At 34.7% G+C, this 23,042-nt stretch overlaps 1 protein-coding gene across 2 annotated transcripts in view; it reads left to right on the plus strand.

Annotated features, from left to right (window-relative positions):
* Nucleotides 1–2,692: 2,692 nt before the first annotated feature.
* The window catches only part of CLVS2 (clavesin 2), a 57,621-nt gene continuing 37,271 nt past the window's right edge, over nt 2,693–23,042 (plus strand). Inside the window, exons 1-3 of one of the 2 annotated variants that reach the window (XM_049771133.1) lie at nt 2,693–2,926; nt 3,342–4,278; nt 15,598–15,772. In XM_049771133.1, coding sequence (XP_049627090.1) covers nt 3,890–4,278; nt 15,598–15,772 — 564 coding nt within the window. In that variant the 5' untranslated portion in view covers nt 2,693–2,926; nt 3,342–3,889. The remainder of the gene's footprint in view (nt 2,927–3,341; nt 4,279–15,597; nt 15,773–23,042) is intronic. The other variant, XM_049771134.1, reaches the window with a different exon arrangement.

The raw sequence follows: 23,042 nt of genomic DNA on the forward strand, positions 1-23,042 counted from the left end.
TAGTACATAAGCAGAACATGATAGCACAATTATTAAAAAGTAGAGTTAATATTTTGTAAATATGATTAAATATTTTTAAATGTTTCTAATTGACCTATTAACAACCATACTGTATTATTACATTATATATTTTATAAACAACCATACTGTATTATTATATTACATAAAACTAGTTTTTAGACTTTCAAGTAAAGATAAATCTCATATTTTTAAGAACTCTATAAAATAAAATTTGCATGACTTTTATTTAGTTGTAATATTTTATCATATAGTAAGTAATAGAATTGCTTCACATTGGATTTTTCTCTTGTTTTGGGCTTATTATTATTGACTCTGTACTCAGAAGTTATTCCAATGTGGCTTGTGGATAGGGTGTTGGCAATCAAACTAGTTTGGCTGGTTACAAGTCCTCTATCTGCGATATTGGTTTTCCAGCCCAATGATATTTCATAGCTGTTTGTTAATCAATTCTATTGGTTACTATCTGATAAAATATTACAACTAAATAAAAGACATGCAAATTTTATTTTATACAGTTCTTTATAAAAATATTGTTTTAAAATATGAGATTTATCTCTACTTGAAAGTCTAATAAGCTAGTTAGTGTTTTTTGCTTGTTTGTTTTGGGGCCACACTAAGCAGCCACAGGCTTACTCCTGCTTTGTGCTCAGAAATCACTTCTGGGCTTCAGGACCATATAGGATGCAGGAATAGAACCTGGGTTGGCCAAGTGCAAGGCAAAGACCCTACCTGCTGTGCTATTTTTCTGTCTCCCTAGGCAAAGTTTTGTGAGTGTTGGTGTAAGGTCCTAAACCTAAGTGAAAGTAATTTATTGCTCAGACATAGCAGTCATCTTTGGAACATTTTATTTATTTCTGTAGCACATTTTATTTATTCCTTAGTACAATTATTTATATAAAATATTTATTAATATTTTATAGTTTTTTCTGTAAATAAACATAAATATTTTACTTATTAATCTTTTCCTTAAAAATTGAATCACCATTAATATGCAGTTACAAAATTATTGATGGTTATTTTCATACAATGTTCCAACAATGTTCCATAAAATGTTCCAACACCATTCTTTCACTAGTACACATTTTCTTTCACCAATATCCCTGTTCCCCATACACACACACCTTGCAGCCCATACTTAAAAAAGAAGCCTCTCTCTTTTCCTCTTCCTCCTCACTTTCTCACTCTTTCTGTCTCTTTCCCACCCTTCTTCCTGTAGGCATTGAATTTGCAAAACTGTAACTGAAAGGGTATCATGCATGTCATTCACTTTACTTCCTTTCAGTATCCAGTTCTTGTCCATGTGATCATTTTAAAGTCTACATTATTTTGTTTTGATTTAATTAATGTAAAGGCATGCTTCAATTAAATTGGTGGATTGTAATAACTATTAAAGATTAGTGTTATTCTAACTTCAAATGAGGCCTTTTTATCAAGTCATAGAAAATGATACGTCAGTAAATAATGACAGTAAATATATTACCTTGAAATTACTAATTTGCTCTTTGTGACATAGTCAGTAATATATACCAACCTATAGTCAGTCGTTTTGATCTTAAAGACTTCTAACAATCATGAATGAGTCCAGTATACAGATGTGTAAAACTTAGGGGACAACCGCATTTCCAGAAATGCTTTACTAGAGATGAAATTCTATCTAAAGAAAATATTTTGCCTTTCTTGGATATTTCCCTCCACTCCCCTTCCCTAACATCTTAATTTTTCTGCCATGGGTTTATTTGTGCCCTCTTTCAATAGGAATCTAGTAGCCAGAATACATGATTGATTACTCTTCCTCTAACTTTCCCCAGGGGTTTCATCATTAACAAGATGCTTTGGAACAACTTCGATCTTCTTTTCTAAATTCAACATTGCTGTCGCCAAAGCGCTAAGTACAAAACATTTCAGTACTGCTACCCCTCAGAGACAGCACAGGCATTAGAAACCTGACCTTCGGCTCCCTCCTTGTAAATTACTATCTGCCTGGCGCTCTCCAGGGTCCTGCATACATAGGCTGTAGGAGAGCTTTGGAAGGCTGCTTGGAATCCTTGTCCCACCTGGCAAGGCATTGTCCTCTCCTTGTTAGGAGTGGTGCACCAAATTGGCTGAACTTGGGGCTCAGGCTATTTCAACTCAATCTGAGATTGTCATCCTATGGGAAGATGAGGGGGTGGAGAGGGTGGGGGGAGAGAGAGAGAGGGGGGGGGGGAGGGAGGGAGAGAGAGGGAGGGAGGGAGAGAGAGAGAGAGAGAGAGAGAGAGAGAGAGAGAGAGAGAGAGAGGAGAGAGAGGAGAGAGAGGAGAGAGAGAGAGCAGAGGGGAGCCGAGTGCATGCGTGAGCTGGTTGCTACGTAAGCACCCAGCTCAGCGCTGGGATAATTAGAGAGGAGTTGGGCTGAGCTGAATCTTCTTTTAGCAGCTGCGGAGCTGCAGCCTCCGCCGCCCCGGAGGGGCACACCTGACTCCCTACATCAGTGCTCTTCCAGCCTGGAAAACTCAGGCCCACAAAGGCGACAGCTGCCCCGGTGGCCTTTGCCACCCCGGCGTTGGAGTCCGGCTCCCTTCCTCCCTTCCTTCTCTCCCGGAGGCGAGCACGGTGGGGCCGGGGTGCACCAGTGACGGCGGGTGGCCCTCTCTGCTCCCCTCTCACTGGACGAGGAAGGAAGCAGGCTGCTAGAGGACGATGTGGCCACGGGTTCCCCCCAGGTGGTCTTCGCCTTGGGTCCCAGCCGCCACCCCTCGACACCGCTCGCTCCATCCCATCGGGAGGAGTTGATGCTGCCGTCGCCGCCGAAGCTGATGGATGCCGGGGAGTGCCGCATTGCTTAGTGTCCCCGACTCTGGAGGTGCTGCTGGTAGGAGCCGGTTGCTCTTTCTTTTCTCGCGCTTTTGGGGTTGATGGCAAAAAGGTAGATAGAGATGGTTTCATTCTCTCTTCCTCTTCCTCCTCCCCACATCCCCATCATTGGAACTGGGGTGGTGGAGTATCGGGAGTGACCGCCTCTCCCCACCCCCACTTCAAGGCCAGTCCTTTGAAATAAAGGGGCAAGACAGAGGCTGAAGTTGGGGGTGGTTGAGGGGGAGCCCACGCTGGCACTAAGGCCACCCCAAACCCTCCCAGTGCCCTAGGAGATCGGGGCGCATCTAAGAGGACAGGAGAGAAGGTGCCTGATGCTCTGAGCCATCAATGATTGGATCCTGGTCGTTTAAGATAAAACCTCACGAGTGCTTTTTTTTTTTTTTTTTAAATTTTAATTAAAATAACATCTTTGGGTAAACAGAAGGAATTATAAAGCTCCCTTTCCTCTTTCCTTTTTGTTTTAGCAGGGATTCCTTCTCCCCGCCCCGGAGCGCAGCGCTGGAGAGCCTCCTTATTATTAATCCAATTCCCATCGTTATCCAAGGCAGGCGCAGCTTTCTGTCGGATCCCGTGGACTCAGTCTCAGCACTGGGGCTGAGATGTGCGTGGGGGTTGTTTTTATTGCCGCTTGCAAGAGAAGAGGACAGTGCCAGGCTCGGCATCACCCCTGCTGTCTGAGAGTCAGAGTGTTTTGTTAGGTGCCAGAAAGGACAAGAAGTGGAGAGACCTGGGCTGACCACATCTTTCTAGAAGACCTGGCAGAGGGGAATCCAAGGCAGTCGTTGGCTTGGAGGGGCCGGGGAAGAAGTTTATCTCCTTCCTGGGAAAGCTGTTGGAAAACCAGAGCAACAGGGTGCTTGATTGGACACAAAGACAAATCATTTCCTGTGAAGAGGAGGAAACCAGGCCATAGCTGAGTCTTTGGAAGCCAGAGGGTGGGTGGTGGAGATTTGCTGATTGTGGGACAATCAGCAGGACGAAGAGAAGGAAAGGCTTTGGAGTCAGCAGAACAATGACTCATTTACAGGCAGGTCTCTCTCCTGAGACCTTGGAGAAAGCTCGACTGGAACTCAATGAGAACCCTGACACCTTACACCAGGACATCCAGGAGGTGAGGGATATGGTCATTACCAGGCCAGACATTGGATTTCTGCGCACGGATGATGCCTTCATCTTACGTTTCTTGCGGGCCAGGAAGTTTCATCACTTTGAGGCCTTTCGCCTCCTGGCACAATACTTTGAGTACAGGCAGCAGAACCTAGATATGTTCAAAAGCTTCAAGGCCACTGACCCTGGCATCAAGCAGGCACTAAAGGATGGCTTCCCTGGAGGCTTGGCCAATCTGGACCACTACGGAAGGAAGATTCTAGTTCTTTTTGCTGCCAATTGGGATCAGAACAGGTAAATTCTACAAACCAATTTCTGTTAAGAGGTTTTCTTATTTTCCCATTTTCTAGAAACTGTTCTTGAATCATGTCCTAGTTTTGCAACTAGACATTTTTATTTGGCATGGAAAGAAAAAAAATGATACTGACAAAAAATAGTACTACTTTGGTAGTGGTAAAAGAACTTTGATATTTTTACCCATGAAACCCTTCAAAGCCCCCAATTGCTGCTATAAGCTATAATTGTGGAAATCTAAGTTGTTTTATTCTAGACTACATTTTATCTTCTGATTAAGTTTACTCTTCCATTTGAAAATGTGAGGAAGGCTTTCTTCCTTCCTCCCTCCCTTCTTCCTTCTTCCTCCTTCCTTCCTTTCTCCTCCCTCCCTTCTTCCCTACTTCCTTCCTCCTCCCTCCTTCCCTCTTTCTTTCCTTCCTTCCCTCCCTCCCTCCCTTCCTTTCTTCCTTCCTTCTCCCACTTACCTGGAAATAGATGTACTGTGATCAACTATCTAATACCTGGTCTTGAAATAAAGTAATTTTTAAAATATTAAAAAAATGTCAGGATGGAGTCAACTTTTTCTCTTAAGGAAATCTTTAAATTAGACTAATCTGCTCTACTATCATTTGTTGTTATTAACCACCATCCTACACCTTCGTAGTGAGATTTTTATACTTTAACAATAGTCTTGCTTTTAACTTGAGATCAAACAGTTTTATTGTTTAAGAACTTTTTTTCCTTGGTGATGTGTAGATGACGGTCTGAAAGGAAGTGTGTCACTTTAATAAAAAGCAAGAGTTGTGTCCTCTGTCACTGAGCATACCTCACAATGCTAAAAAATGAAGGCTGACTGGTGTGCTTGTTCTGCACCTGTCACTAATCTAAAGAATATGTTTCCTGTCTGATGTGATTCTTTTCATCTTTGGGACAGGAGTGGGGATAGTCAGGTATGTGAGTTGGTAGATTTTGGGAGTGCTTTTGTTTTTTGATGGAGGAAATATTTTTATCTTATCTATGTGATAATAGAAAGAAAACGACGAGTCTTCTGAATCAGACTTACTGATCTTCTTAGATTTAAACAGAAGAAATTATAAAAGATTCTTTTATAAAGTATTTTTAACTTAAGGTGTCATTTCTGGGAACTTAAATATGTTACTAGCTAGGAACTTAGATATGTTAGGAACTTAGATATTTTAGTATACTTAATGGTAGGTGGTGAATTTTGATGTAACTGCTGCAATTTGTAAAAGGCATGTAGTTACTGAGAAATCATATATATATATGTTTTTCAGTCTTGGCATCTTAAAATAAAAATTAATACTTAAACAGATTTCCCCTTCAACCGGTCAGGGTTTTCCTTAAATTATTGTTTGAGAACTACTCAGATAATTTTTAAAGAAAAATATAAAAACAAGTTACAGCCTGCAGCATCATAAAGCTAAAGAACACAAAGAATAAGAATTATTTTGTTCATTTTGATTAGTTCAAAGTAAGCAGTAAGAGTTCATTTATTTCCTTTTTATTAGGTAGAAACATTGATAGAACTATAAAATGTCTTCTTTTGACTATGATTCATGCCTTTAATCACTTCAGAGATACATTGTAAACTAAGTCACGAAAACCAAATTTTAACTGCCAAACTTGAAATTATATGTGTTCAAGAATATAATACGTTATGTATTATAGGGAATTCTGCTCCTCTCAGACTCACCTGTCTCCTTTGATGTTCATATTGATTAGATTAGAAATTTATAATTTATAACTATATAAAGCTTTATATTTATGGTCAACTGTGAGATGTGGAAATTTTATAATGAAAATGTCTAAAAGTAGCTAGAGGTATTATTAGGATGGCAGATTTTATTCAGAGAAACATACAAAGTACACCTAATCTATAGTTATTTCTATAAGTGAATTAATATTAACCCTGAAGTATAAACTTCAAAGTCACTTGTAGTATGTACATGGAAGGTAATTATCCTAAATTGACTAAAGAAACTATTTTTGCATTCTATTGCATGTTTTCATAAAAATAGTTGGTTAACAAGAAAAAAATCTACTTATCTCTAGAGAGAAATTATATTAAGCCAACATAAAATATTAAATGTTTGCACAAATTAAATTAAGGATAAAAGTACTGTGTCATGTAGTACTCTCTTAGAGTGATGCTTATTTGGATTATGATACTATAATTATAGATAGTAAATTATACTATATCAAGGTCAAAATGCTATACTAATTAATTAGAGATTTAAAAAAAACTCACTTGAATTTTTTCCTGTACACTTAAAAAAAAAGAGTTATTGCCTGCTTATTTTCTGCTACATCTGCTTATTTTCATCCTACATCTACTTGTACCAAATGCCAGGAGTAATGGTTTAACAGGCTTATTCTCTTGACATCTTCTATAACCTTTATCATAGTACTGCATGCATTAGAGTATCTTTCCTGACTTAAATGCTAAAGAATGAATGCTTTTTGGGGTATACTAAGGCTTAATTACGTCTCCCCCCCCCCCCACTTTATTTCTTTTTCTTTTTTCTTTTGTTTTGTTTGTGGGTCACACCTACCCATGCTCAAGGTTTAATTTTGGGTCTTCACTGAATCATTCCTGGCAGTGCTTAAGAAACTATATGTGGTGCTGGTGATGAAATTCAGGTGACCCATACAAACCAAACTCTCAACCCACTATATTATCTCTCTGGCCCCACTACTCCTATCTTTCCCTTGGCTTGAATCTCTTTTCTTCAAACTACACTTTTGAGATTTAACTTGCTTGAACCCAAAATAGTTTTATTTTCCTTCCCTAGTTTATTATTACCCTACTGTTGCTCTGATAAGTGGATATAACATGTGCCAAATTCTGTTGATTCTTCTCCCTCCCTTATTCTGTGAGTCTTTCCTTCTTGCTCTTATTATACCAGCTCATAGTATCTTGGGTATTTTAAAAAATGAAGATCTAATCATAGTTCTGACTATATTTTGTTACCTGGATTTTAGAAAACTTCTTAAAATGTAACAATGTTTTAAAAAAATTAAAGGAGCATTGTTTTACAGATACAACTTCTATTATATTGTTTCAAAGATGAAAAATTGTTATATTATTATACTTAGAACAGCAGCGAATTAGTAAATTATTAATATGCACCTGAATAATTGAGTTATACGCTAAATAATTTTAATAGGAAGATATCTGAAAGACATTTTTCCTATATTAAATTTGTAGGACAGTTATGTTCCTTAGGAAACTAAAAGCAATAAAAGTGTATGAGATGGTGACTATAAATAAAACGATATCTTTATTGCGATATAGTGTGGGTCAATTTCAAGTTATTGTAAAAAGTTGGGCCTTTTTCAGGTCTTTATAAGTATTATGGACTCTTTTGGGATATTAAAGTAAAATCTTAATATTGTACAGTTTGCCATTTTCTAGAAATCTAAAAATATCAACATACTAAAATGCCAAAAAACCTTTCATTTTGTTGTCTATAGTATATTAAAATATAAAACAGGCACAGATAGATTATTGCTTTTATTGAATGAACTGTTGCTAGAAAAATTCATACAATATTATGTCTTTTCTTTCAGAATGTCTAATATAATTTCTAAAAGTGAAAGTAAATTCTACAAGGTTTAAAAGTATCAGGACTCACTCTATTGCATCACAGGAACACATAATAGGGTATAGTATGTGCTGTGTTTCTGAGGTAATAATGCCTTTCGTAAGTGTCAGACAGTGTCTTTGAATTTCCATCTGATCTTAATAACAGTGTGAGTATAATACTGTGAGGGAGGAGATAACACTATCTTTACAAAAAAGTTTGAAATGAAAGTCTAATTTTCGAGGCATGGGAGTTGGTGTCTCAGAGTTGAGGATCATTGGCACATGAAATCAGGAACATTTATGAATAAATTAGTTAATTTAAAACATAATGATGATAAATATTCTGATAGCTGGACTCTGCTAGCCTGCAAGCACTATTGTACTTTTTAAGATATTTAACGATATTCTATATGCATTTATTACCACAAACATCCATTTATCTCTATTCTAACTAAAAGTTATTAGAAGACAATTAAATCCAGCTAAGTAATTTAAAAAAATAATGGCAAATTATAAAGCATTGACTGTCTTGGTCTGTTTGGTTTGTCATAATGGTCATTGATTATCATTTAGTGTATTGAAGTTCTGGAAGGCATCGTCTAGTCTGACTTCATTATGATCCTCTATCTTATCTTAGAATCACCTAAAAGTCATTCTTAATGTTAGCTAGTTTGTCTTTGGTCTGTCACTTTTTGAATTAGAAATCATTATACAAATGGTCATTTTATTAGTTTCAGTTTTTATTCAGTTTCATTTATTAAAAAATTCACCCATTTTTAAAAATGAAAGTTTACATATTTTAGTAAAACATTAAAAACATAGTAATGTGCTACACAAATTTACTTTAATTTCAGTCATAAAACTTTTGTCTGCAAGTGTGCTAAAATAAAAGAAAATATAGTTAGAATAGATTAACACAAACAGGGACATTTATTGGATGATCAGAAAGGAATACCATTATAAAGTAATCCAAAAAATCACAAATATTCAAAATATTATAATATTCAATACTTAAAAATATTAAAAAGAAACTGTTTGGCCTGAAATTTTGAGGTTTCTTATCTTTATTTATGTAAATATTCAAGTATTTCACAACTTTTTGCTTCATGGTGTCATATTACAGTGGTAAGGTCAGGGATCCTTATGTTTAAAAATCTGAATACATTTCTAGGCTATGTTATGGCAAATTATACAGAAATATAACACTGGTTATGACAGTTATGCATTCCATATAGGATGTCTGTTCCAGCAGAGCTTTGTTATTTTTATTGGACAGGGAGTCTCTCTTAATGAATACTCTGGAAAATGCAGCTTATTACACACAATGTCTTTTGTTTATAAGTGGAAAATGGAAGATAAAAATATTGGCCTGAGAAATGTTATCAGACTATTAAAACAAAACTCATAAAAATTGGCCAGTCTATAAAAACTGGGGCAATTATATACAAATTAGTTCAACGATCCTAAAATAACAGCAAAGATTGAGTATGAATCTTCAGTAGGCTTTTGATTGTGTCAGATCTTGACAAGACTATTTTAACATTTTAAACACATTACTTTATTATTTGCCTCTCTTGGTGAGACAAATAATTTGAGGTTACTATGATGCGATGGAAGTTGTGCCTCAAAAAAATTTAAAGATAGCTCAAAACACAAAATAGTGGTTAACACATGAACAAGTTATTCTTAGTAAATTAGTGCATTTTCTCATTTTGGCAAAAAATGAGTTATTTTAATCCATGGAGGACACATACATATATTTCATTAACTAAGTGAAATTTTATTAAGTGAAATTTTTGAAATTAAGGAAAAATATTCCTGGATATTAGATCCTTCTGACACAAAATAAGGATCTGAAAGAATAGTACTCAACTCAAATCAATTTTTTTAAAGCACTCTAGTCACAAATCAGCTATGTAGATGAAATTTGGAAGACCAAGAGGAAAACGAGTATTTGTGAAAAATTCCTTTCACCATACAGTTTATCATGGCAGAAAGACATCAAAACAAAGTAATTAGCAAAGATACTGTAAATGATAAATCAAGGTGCATATTTTTAGTGCTGATGTAGAGGGCAAAGCTTCTGACTACTCAGTGTTGTGTATAGAAGTGATTGTCAACCCTTTTTGGATAGCTCACCAGCACTTAAAAACCACCACTCCAGTGGGTGGAGAGATAGGATGGAAGTAAAGGCATTTGTCTTTCATGCATAAGGTCATTGGTTCAAATCCTGGCATCCCATATGATTCCCCAAGCCTGCCAGGAGCAATTTCTGAAAGTGGAGCCAGGCGTAATCCCTGAGCACTGCTGAGTATGACCCAAAAAACAAAAAAACAAAAACAAAAACAAAAAAAAACACCACTACAGAGACCTGATTTTTACATTTCAAATAATTAATTTATTTAAAACAGTTCTGGTATGTGTTTTGTGCAATAATTTCTTCTAAGTAATTAAAAATATTTACTGCATCTTATCACCTGAGGACACTATGATATAGACTATTTCCATATTTTGCACATAGCAACAAAACTAGTAAGCTTATTAAGACATGGTCACAGTTTGATGTGTATAGTTACTAACAAATATAAAGGGGGGAATTAATTATATCAAAGAGAAGCTCTCATAATTAAGAATTATACTAATTATACTAATGGTTAGTCTCGATCTGTTTTGTAATGAAGATGCCTTTTTATGTGTTTATAGTTCCCAGTATAATTTTACTTTCTTTTTTTGAATTTTATTTTAATGACTATTGGTGCAGATATTAAAGCATTCCTCCAACTCAAAAAACACATTTTCCTTTAAATGTTTTTATTTCTCATGATTCTATTGTCTTCATCCACCTATATTTTCATAACTGTAAAAATGATATAAGGCTGTAATAACTAATCTATTGCTTGATAACATCAGGACGACAAAGCTTTTGAAATTTTTCTTCAGCATTTGTAAATATAGCTTATTTCCTGCTCAACTCTTATATTTTGTCCTGTTGCTTTTCCTTGGTAAAAATCTCCCTTGTGGGTTAGTTTGGAGCTGAGCTGGTACTTGACATGGGTCCATGTGAGTACTAACTTTGTGATCTATCTTTAGACACACATTATATCACAAAATTATGAAAAGAACAGCTGTTCATCAAACTATGTTCAAGGTATAGAAATCTCTAAGGAGTAGAGAGGACTGGGTTGTGTCTTATCCAAAAGACTGGCATGTCTGGTAAGCAACCTTTACATGTGGTTCAGGCAAACTGTTTCCGTTCTGTGAAGTCTTGTGTTTAATCTTTATAATTCTCTGAGTCATCATCTATGTCTTCATATCCAAAATAATAGTAACAAAGCCAGCTGAGATACCTTGAATTTGTCTTGAAATTAAGATAATACATTTAAAATTACTCTGGAAATCTTAACTGGTGTACATAATATTTCTATTATTGCCAATCAGGAAACATAAAATGCTTAGATGGGTTCATCAAATTTAGAACTAATGATACCCTGTGGCATTTCTAAAGTTAATTCTTCTCTATGTTTCTTCCCCTGACATCTTTCTAATGTAGAGATCTTGAGACATTAAGAAACATGTCTTAATGAAAACTGAAGGGTGGGAGCAGCTTTAATGAAGAATTTAATAATGGCTGATTGATTTAGTGACAGAGAAATTGTTTGCTGTTGTGCTGCTAAATTTCATATCAAGATGCCAGTTTTCAATGTTTTTCTTTACCAAACTTCAAGAAAAGGGTTAGAGAGTGTAGGGGGGAAAATGACTGTTTTGTGATTAAGGTTTCTCTTTGGACACATTGTCCTTAATAAAGTAAAAAGGCTGTGAAATCCATGAGAGAAATATACGCCAGAAAGCCCCCAAAACTTGTGTGACCACTTACACAAAAAGCTTCCCTGATCTTCACTACATAGGTGCAAAACAGGAAATATGGAGTTAAACAATTATCCACATAGTTTTTACATTTGATTTAATTTAAGAGACATGATATACAGTATCTAGAGTTTCTATTGTAAAATTCCTTACTGGAGTCATTATTCTTCTTACTGCATGCTATGCATCATCGTCTCCAAGTTGATTTCAGATTCAAACTTTACTTAATGCTATTCTGAGAAGCACAATCAGGAGTCAGGAGATGCATTAATGTGCTAGTTTGTTATTTATGGCTTTCTTCCAAGACACAAAGGAAGAATAGTAATGATGGTGCTTCAGTGACTGAAGTGTAAGTTCCAAACATGAGCATGTGCTTTATTAAAGTAACCTCTCATTTGTATTTCAACAGTTAAAAACAAATTCAAAGAATGATAGTGGAGTCCTAAAAGATAAAACTATAAAAACGTATCATTTCTTTGGAATAAATTACACAGACCTTAGTAAGATATTGTTTAATGTTGTTCTGCTTAGGGATGAGTAGCCTTGCAGAGCTGTGAATACTAGTGAACTGACATTTGACCATAGAGGAAAGGCATATCAAGAGTGATTTTAATCCTTCCTTTTTAATGAAATTAAGTTAGCATATCTTAATTTTATTAAATGTTAGAGTTAATATAATTCATTTAAAGACTACTTGATTCTATTTTCCGGAGCACAATATAAAGTAAGAAACTTGGATATAATTTCCAGGATTTTTCTAAACATTTTCTTTATTGACCATTCTGGAATTTACCTTATTTTATTACTTCTTAAATAATGAAATGTATATCAATTTCTCTTGATTTAGATCATTTGAAAACTATAATTAACATGTGAAGCTTATTTTTGTCTTTAATCCTTACTAGTATGATGACTTATTTTTACTTCATATAGTGAATCATTATTCAAAAGTTTATTTCAAACTTAAATTTTACTTAATGTTCTTTTCACATGATTGGACACTTGAACATAAATGCTATTATAGATGACATATGAATTACTTTTGTAAATGGAAAACTCTGTTAGTCATTTTTATTTCCAATGGTCTTTGTGATCCTATTATAAATTTTAGAAATTCAAATAAATTACTTTTTGTCGGGTGGAGGCTACATCTGGAGGTTCTCAGGGCTTACTCCTGATTCAGCAATCACTCCTGGCAAAAGTATGGAGACCACATTTATGCTGAGGATTGCACTTGTGTTACCATATACAAGGCAAGCATTCTACCTGCTGTACTACTCCGCCAGCCCATCAAATAATATTTTAGAGAGAGATCTACATTTTAACCAAAACAAAGACAACCTTTATAAAACCTTAATTTAATTGTCTAGTCTGTGTTTATAGGTTTTGCGTGATAATTCTATACAGGCCATAACCTTTGAAAAAGATATAATCCATGGACCAGAGCAATTGTACAACAGGTAGTGAATTTCCTTGCATATGATAACCAAAGTTTCATTCCTGGTATATCATATGGTCATCTGAACACAACCAGAAGTAATTCCTAAGAGCAGAACCAGGAATAATTCACTGTTGTGTGTGGTCCCCGAAAAAAACCCAAGATAGAAGTAATCCAATAATAATGTGACTTGATTTAAGTGTACAAAGATTACAATTTTATTTTTGTTTTGGGGTCATGTCTGGCAATGCCAAGGGCTTTCTTCTGGCCCTGCACTGAGGAATTACTCCTGGAAGTAATTCAGGGGACCCCATAAAGGATATTGAGGTTCAAACCCAGGTTGACCACATGCAAATCAAATGCCTTACCTGCTATGCTATCACTCTGGCCCCAAAAATTACAGTTTAAAGACAAATAATATAATTATAATTATATTACTTTATGTATTGAAGAAGTTTGAGGGGATGCTCTCTTCTTAGGCTTATAAAATAACTTTCCTGCAGCAGCTTAGAAATACTGTCTTAATATTTACTATTTACAGTTGCAAAAAGTTTTTATAAAGGTCATCACTAAATTTTAAACTAAAATGTACAAATATTCTTCTGTTCTGATTTTACCTACCTGGTACACCATGTCTGTAATTACAAGAAAAAGTATGCTATATGTATATTGCAGCCAATATTTAATGAATACCTGCTGTATACTTATAATTGTGCAAATGCTTTTATCTGAAGTGTCTTTAACAACTAGCCTTCTATCCCTTCTTCCCACTTGCTTGGCCACTACTGCTAAGATGTAGTGTGATCAGTATTGTTGCTTTCTTTCACTCATATAAGAGAACAAACTTTGGAGCCGGCGCGGTGGCGCTAGAGGTAAGGTAACTGCCTTGCAAGCGCCAACCTAGGACGGACCGCGGTTTGATCCCCTGGCGTCCCATATGGTCCTCCAAGCCAGGAGTGACTTCTGAGCGTATATCCAGGAGTAACCCCTGAGCATCACCTACCTGGTGTGGCCCCAAAACCAAAAAAAAAAAAAAAAAAAAAAAAAAAAAAAAAAAAAAGGAGAGAGAACAGGCCTCAGTTACACATCTGTGACATGTCCAAGTACATAGTTTGTGAGGGACAGAGAAGAGATTATGAAGCTGTGCTTAGTTAATGGGATCCAAACATGATTTTGTTTCAATATGAGTCATTTTATAGATGTGGAAATGAGACCTAGGAAAAGTGAGGAATCACCTGAAGATCAATTGCTGATTGACTTTTCCTTTTTAAATTACTGTGCTTTCGTTATTTGCCTACAGATGTTTTTAAAAATAAAAAGTAGAGCTTCTCTCTGATATGTTCTGTTTAACACTCTTCCCAATGATCCCATCACTTCTAAATGCAACTGATTTACTAATAAATAATACTTTTCCCCCAAGCATTATGTATCTTGTTTTTATGAACATCTGCATTAGGAGAAACAAGACTTGAAATACAATTTACCAAAAGTTGAGATTATTGGAAAATTTTGTAAAGTTAATGATTTATATAAATAGTATATTCCAATCCTATGCCAATTTATATCTTTTTTCATTATTGATTTAAATGATATATATATATATATATCACTTAGGCTCTGAAACTAAAGTATGTCTCATTTCTATTTTCTATTTCTATTTTCTCTACTTTAATCACTACTTCTTATTACAAAAGTTTACCTAATAAGCACTTCTCAAATGTGGCTCCTTTTTGCACTCATTTTCAAATAACTAAATTATGTACCATTAATTGTATTCTAGTCTTACGTTATAGGAAGTTTAGGGCATTTATTATGTTTATATACTCTATAAGTCACTAAGTTGTAAAGCAGAAAACTATGCAGACTCACCCTGAAAGTATTATAACCTGCTTCATATTGAAATTGGCAGCTACACTTTCCCTTTGTTTATTATGGATTTTTTGTCTATCTCACCTTTACTTCTTTTCTACTTCTATGATCAAGTTTAGTACAAACAATTAAAACTTGGTGAAATTTTTTAAACAACACTGTTCAGCTATAACATTTTGTTTATTGAGAATTCTACAAATAGCAGTTTTTAAATTATGAAATCTAAAATGTTAGCCTTAAATATTATTAAATTATATTAAAGAATCATATCGAGTTATTCATAGTTGAAATTAGATATAATCATAGGAAGACTGAGATAAAGGGAAGTGATTGAAAATACGAAAAAGACAAGAATTCAAAAGCTCTGCATTTTGCTTTTGTAGAATTCATGATAAGGTTTAATGTGTTGTCTGAGCACATAAAACTAAACCTTCCTTTAAAAAGTGGTTTCTAGAGCAGTCCTTAAAACATCTTATATAATCTTATATTGCTAGAGACTTTTTATATATTCTTCAAAACTTGCTGTCAAATTTAATGAGTTATTTTTTGACTCTGGCAGGTACACATTGGTGGATATTTTGCGTGCGATCTTACTTTCTTTAGAAGCTATGATTGAAGATCCAGAACTTCAAGTGAATGGATTTGTTTTGATCATAGATTGGAGTAATTTCACCTTTAAGCAAGCTTCTAAACTTACACCAAGCATGCTACGATTGGCTATTGAAGGCCTTCAGGTAAAGATTGCTAAATTATCTAGTTTCTTAATCTCCAGTGTTTGACTTCTTAAACCTAATGTGCTAAAAATATCAAAAAAAATCTTACTTAAAATAGTTTTCAGGAACAAATATTAACTCAATAATTGATAAAAAAATACAAGAAAAAGTGGAAGGTATGAAAATGTGAAAGTTGGAGTTAATGACACTTGACACAAATCTTTACAAATGCCTAAAACATGTATGACTAATGACTTGAGATATTTATTTTATAATCTTCATTTTTTAAAATTATTTTTATCTATAATTTTAGCAACTTTGTATTAGCTTTGGATATTTAGAAAAAAATATTTTTTGTATCAAAAACTAGTTGTATTTAGTATTGAGGAAAGGGAGGGAGAGGATAAGAAAGTGATTGATTAGTGTGATTAAGAGATAAAGCTTCTTGGGGCCGGAGAGATAGCATGGAGGTAGGGTGTTTGCCTTGCATGCAGAAGGATGGTGGTTCGAATCCCGGCATCCCATATAGTCCCCTAAGCCTGCAGGAGTGATTTCTGAGCATAGAGCCAGGAGTAACCCTGAGCGCTGCTAAGTGTGACCCAACCCCCCCCCAAAGAGATATAGCTTCTCCCAAAACCGTTGGAGGCCAGGGTATACAAAGCACTATGAGAGTAAGAAAGTACACATCTCAAGCAGGAGATGCAGATTACATGTGCATATTGGTACCAGGTGCATGGACTCAAGAACATGTGTGTCATAAACTTAAAAAAGATTTTCAAATAAATACATATATAGTATTTTTTTGGTTTGTGGGCCACACCTAGTGATGCTCAGCATTCAAGGGTTACTTCTGGCAATGTACTCAGAAATCCCTCCTGGCTTGGGGGACTATATGGGACTCCGGGGGATCTAACCATGGTCCATTCTAGGTTAGCACATGCAAGGCAGACACCCTACCGCTGTGCCACAGCTTCAGCCCCAGGCAGATATATTTTTAAATTTAATTTTATATATAATTTTATTTTGTCACTGTAAAATTACAATGCTATTCATAATCAGGTTTCAGATATGCAATGTTTCAAAACCAATCTTCCACCAGCGTTCACTTTCCCCAACCTGTGGCTCTCACTTTCTTTGCTTCCCTTGAGTGATATTAAAAACTGATTATTTGTATGTTCAAGATAAATTTTAAATAATTTTAAATAAATAATTGCAAGGTAACAGTCAATAAATTTTTTGTAATTTTTCCACTGAAAGCAACTTTCTTTTAAAATAGTTACTTATATATCTGTTATCCATTTGGATGGTAGTTTAGACTATAAAAATTTAATTTTTAGGGGATTAAAAAATACTTTTTAAAAGTTCAAGGTGAATATCCAAATTATAACAAATATCTGCTCTGTAGTAATTTATGTTTTATGCTTAGGAATCTAAATTGATGGTTACATTGGGCCACTTCTCTAATAGCAGGTCACCTTAACCATTTGAGTTTTGCCTCAGGGGTGAATAAGAACACAGGTCTTTTATTCTTGCATAGGATTTTTTAATGCAGATTTTCTGACTTCTTTATGATGAGTCAGCCTTGTTCCTGTATCATTGAGAGTAATACTTTTTTTATTTCCCTCATACAAATATTTATAAGAATGAGCAGAAGGTTTAGGTTAACATATGCTTGGAGTTGAATATATCATGTTGAATTAGTCCCAATTCTGCCACATCTCCAACAGTGATGTTTACTTTGTAAATAATTTCTTTATCAATAACCATGTTGTTTAATATAAAATTGCATCCAAGCCTACTGTGATTGTTGTTCTTATTTAACCTAACCCTCTCTGCAGTTAAAGATATACATATATACACCATAAAATTCTTAGTTTGTAATGTGGTAAAGTTATTGCAGGAGAAAAAAATGACAATTTGGATTTTTGGTACCTACCCTGTTATCAGAAATCTTTAAGTGCTGAGGAAACACAAAGGGAACTATTATCAGTTCACTCTGTGCTTCAGTCTAGAAAATGAGATAATATTTCCAGCTGGAATGTATGCTGCTGCATAGAAACCATTATTTTATTATTATTCCTATTCATGTCCCAGTTCCTTTCTTTTCTCTCAGGACTCAAAGTGATTAAGGAAGGGAACATTAATTCCTTTTGGTATTATCTCACTAGCTCCATGTTGTCATCTTTAGAACTCATCCTTTTCCTTCTTTTTTTCTTTTTTTCGGTTTTGGGCCACACTGGGCGGTGCTCAGGGGTTACTCCTGGCTGTCTGCTCAGAAATAGCTCCTGGCAGGCACGAGGGACCATATGGGACACCGGGATTCAATCCAACCACCTTAGGTCCTGGATCAGCTGCTTGCAAGGCAAACACCGCTGTGCTATCTCTCCAGGCCCCATCCTTTTCCTTCTAATTCAAATGTATATTCAACATATTTCTATGGCTCCAGGAGCTATAGTGACAGTACACTTGGTATGGCATTTGCCTTGCACATGGCCAACCCAGGTTTGATCCACAGCATTCCTCTAGTCTCCTGAGGACCAACAGAAGTAATTTCTGAGTGCAGAACCAGGAATAATCCCTGACATTTCCAGGTGTGGCCTCAAACCCAAAACAAACAAAATCACAAATAAATAAATCATTTCTATCATTCCCAATGCTGTGCCTAAGGAAGAGAAAATTGGCTTTCATTAAAATAACTCCTTTCTTTCATTTTAAAGTCTAACATTTAAATCAAAGTGAACTTTATTGGGATTGTGCAGTTCTAATTAAGTTGGCTTGTAACTTTCTAACTTTTTTATGGTTTTGAAATAGTAACTTCCTCACCCTTTATTAATGCACCATGATTTACAATACTGTTAATAGTTTTATGCAGATATTGTTCCCAAAGTATACCCAATATGACTACTCACCTTTTTTTTTTACTACCAATATTTCAGGGATTCCTCTTAATGCTCCTTAATACCTAGATAGGTTCATTTCTCTATTTTACTAATTTTTTATGTTATTCTACTAAATTTGTACATTTTTTGTTCCATACCATTACATAGAGATATCTGTATGTCAACTTCCTTTGGAATAACTACACTCATCATTTTGTCCTCTAGTTCTATTTACATGTTGTAGTTTTATTTGAACACTTACTTTTTTTGTGCGAGTTACATTCTTTTTGTTTGTTTGGGGGCCACATCAAGCAGCCCTCAGGGATTTCTCCTGGCTCTGCACTCAGAAATTACTCCTAGCAAGCACAGGGACCATAGGGTATGCCAGGCATTGAACCTTGGTTGGCCACCCACGTGCAAGGCAAATGTCCTACCCACTATGTTATTTCTCAAGCCCTGCAAGTAACGTTCTTGAATAGAATGCAAGATTTCAAATTCACTGTACTGAGGCCAAGGGAAAATATTGTACTGAAAAGTAAGGTGGGGATCAACACACCACAAACTGATAATCTGTTCATGGTACTGTACTAAGCAATTTTGAATTCTTGATTAGAGAATTCAAATTTTTCTTACAGAATGAAAGATATTACACATTTAACTATATTTAGTTGTTTTATGAATAAGAGATGACAACAAATATTTTCAATAGAAACCAAGCATCCAGGTTTGCTTACAAAGACAAGAGAAAGAGAAAATTGTCTTTCTACTTGCAAGAATTAATTGATTAGAGTAGTCATAGTAACAGAAAACATCTTAGGCAATCAATACAAGATTAAGTGAATGTGATTTGTAGTCTTCAAATTATCTACCTGTTAAGCCAATTAAAATGTGAAATGTTTGGAAATGCCCAAAATAGCCCAGACTGAATTTACTATGAAATGTTCTTATGTTCTTTTTTGATTGCTGTTGCTTTATTTATTTTTAAATTATCATTCTAAAAATTGATTTAGTAATAAAATCTTGAACTATTTTTTGTTTGTGTGGAACCACACCTGGTGGTATTCAGGTGCTACTTTGCTCGGTGGTTTTTTGGAGTGCTTAGGTGATCATGTGGTGCCAGGGAGAGTCCCCTGAATTCAAATTGTGCACTCAGATTATTGAATTATCTGGACTTTCAAAGTCTTTTGATTCTCTAGTCTTTGATTTGTGAATTAAAAAAAATATTTTAACCCTAGCTATGCTATTACTGCCCCTTACATGTATTTATTAGCACTGTGCTGTTGTGTCTCTGTGCTTTTGCTTTCATGGTTTCACAGAAATTTTAAACTGCATGTGCTGAGGAGTACATAATATAGTCAACACATAACTTGCCGGCAAGGCTTTAGCAAGGAATTGAATAGCTCTTTGAATAACTACATAAGACTCAGATGTAGGACCATCACAGAATTTGTAAATCAATGCCTGATATTCAAGAGTCCTCAATAAACAGATCTTGTGAAATAATGAAGACTATGTTATCAATTCTCAGTACTTAATGTTGGTCCTTTTGACTCAAGTGTCTTGGATATAAACAGCAACAAAAGTGCTCTTTAAGAGCTCTTGTCATTAGTGTAGAAGACTGAAAGTACTTTCACTATAAATTCTGCCTCTGTTTATCCTACCTGGAGATCTTGCCAAAAATCAGAAGATATGCTAACAGTACAGAACAAGGTTCAAGACTTGTGTATGAGGGCTCCATTAAATTTAGTCTAGCATCTGCTTATTCAGGTTTCCAAACTTAGCCTGTGATTTCTGGATTTTAGGATGTGTGTGTGTGTATGTGTGTGTGTGTTGTGTAGGATGTTTATTATAGGATAGTAAAAAAATGACTCATTTCCTTTTTATTTTTAGTAAATTAGGTGTTTATAAAAAAGAAATACATTGTGAATCTATTTTTTTACTCAATGGTTGTGAACCTGCGAAGAGATTTGATGTTTATAATCTGACAAGAGGAGCATCTTGTACATCAACTACCTTGTAATTGTATGGTAGCATGATCATTTTTGGAAAAATGAGCACAGACTCATTTACTATATTCAGACAGCCTAAAGATGGCTATATCCTCCCACCCCACAATTTTTAAGCACAGGGAGAACCATATTGAGAAACAGTGACAAGGGCAGTGTGTAAAAAAAAGTGACAATTTGTCACATGCATAGCAGTATGAGGTAAGTGTGCTTCCTTTCAGTTTTTACTTTGTATAAAACAAAATAAGTGAAAACCTTAAATTTGCTTTATTCATTGTGTGAAAACATAATGATTTAACTGAGTGGGCTAGTCTGTCAAAGTAGAACATGAGAGGTCTTTTAAAAAAATCTAACAGTAGGCATGGAAAAGCTATATATAATATTAAACTTTTCAAGTAGGCTTACTATTATGAAGCAGTTGACTACAGGTATGACAAATTCTGTAAATATATATGTATTCAATATATTGGCCAAATGTGTCAATATATGTACTTATGTATCACAATTCAAACTTATATATCTCTCTATATAAATATATACTATGTTTTTAACTTACTTTTTATTTCTTTATTTATTTTAATTGTAAGATAAAATTCTTATTATTTTATTGATCATTTCTTTTGATTAGAAGATAAATATGCTAAAATGTCTGGCTATAGAAATTACCTATTAGAGTTGATACAAAATTGAAAGATGAGTACAATAAAGTTTTTTATTAATAATTTTTATTGTGACCAAAATGGATTAAAAATCTTTCACAGTAATATTTTAGGTACATAGCGGCATTGAACACAGGGCATTCCCACCACCAGTGATGCCCTCCCTCCAACCCTGTTCCCAGCATGCATCCTACATCCCCTCCTTTGCCCTCCAAGCTGCAAGTATAAGTGGTTCATTCTGTGTCTAGTTTGTTGTAAAATGGGTATAGATTCTGTTGTCGTTGGCTTTGGATTTGGTGTTTAAGACTGATCATTTATTTGTTTTTCTACTCAATGTTCATACAACTGTTCAGTTTTGGTACCATCTATTTTTTTCCCTCAGTTTATGGGGCATAACAAGATGATTCAAGTTATGTGGTTCTGTTTGAAGGGAAATAAAAATAAAAACAAAAACAAAACAAAAAGCGAAAAAACAAGAAAACTCCCCCCCAAAAAAGCAAAAAACAAACAAACCCAGAGGGATTCATCTAGAAGGTTATAAGTATCAATTTAAGAGAAGAAAGGGGATAAGGAAGAAAAACATCACAAAAAGACAAAAAATAAAATGAAAATTAGGAAAAAATACAAACAAGAAAACAAATAAATAAAAAACTCAAAACTACGACAAAAAAAAAAAAACCCAAAAACCACCACCACAATACAAGCAATAATCACAAGCCCAAAATAAAAAGAAAAGAAAAAAAAAAGACTGTGCTTCCTTTTTCACCCCTCTTTTGCAAAGGCACAGTTAAATATTGAGAGATTAGAAAAGGAACTCCCTTAGCCTAAGAGAACAGGTTTCTTCACCCTTGAAGCATACTGTTATGGGAATAACTACAGGCTTCGTACATGCTCTTTTACTTTTCCCTAGGTCCTTTGTGGTGTCTGGAAACTTTCTGCTCAGTCGTGGATGATAAAATCAGGCCTCTGTAGCTAGAGATCTTGGTATTTGCACAAGTCATATTATGGAGTCTAGAATAGAATCATTCTTTGTGGTTTTAGATGTTCTGTTCCAACATTGTTGTTTTAATCAGTCTTCTGTAATTGGTGGTCTTGGTGTTTTCACCCATTCTAGGATGAAGCCCAAGATAGAGTGTTTCATTATGTTTCTAGAAGTTCTTGTCAGTTGCAGTTGTCTCAGTCAGACCTCTGGAATTAGAGTTCTTGGAGTACATTAGAGTTGTTGGAGTACAATAAAGTTTTTAACCTACTGAATCAGAGTGTATCAATTGTTATCAATACAATTTGAAACTTTTATATTTCCAACCATTTGGAGAAAAGACTATCATGAGCTTTACAAAATTGAATTAATAGAAGGGAAAGATGCAATTAATGTTTTGGTCTGAATAAAATAGTTACTACTAGGAAAATAAATTAATTTTATCTGTTAGTCTGTATTTTGTAATATGGCCTTTGTTTAGATATTGCATTAAGTAGAAAATAAAGGAGATGAATAACTGCAAATAGTCATTTTTATTTGTAACTATGCAAGCCCAATGTTGATATATTTTCTTCCAGCATAGCTTCTATTTTTTAATTCTATTTTTAATACAAATGGCAAATAATAAACACATATTTAGCCTTTTAAAAACTTGAGATAGCTCAAGGGACTAAGCATATGAGCTGCATACAACAGGTCAGGTAAATCTTTTGTGACACATGGTCTTCACAATCCAAGTATCACAGGAAGTAAACCCCAAGAACATAT

Source organism: Suncus etruscus, chromosome 4 (genome assembly GCF_024139225.1).
Source record: "Suncus etruscus isolate mSunEtr1 chromosome 4, mSunEtr1.pri.cur, whole genome shotgun sequence".
Lineage (NCBI taxonomy): Eukaryota > Metazoa > Chordata > Mammalia > Eulipotyphla > Soricidae > Suncus > Suncus etruscus.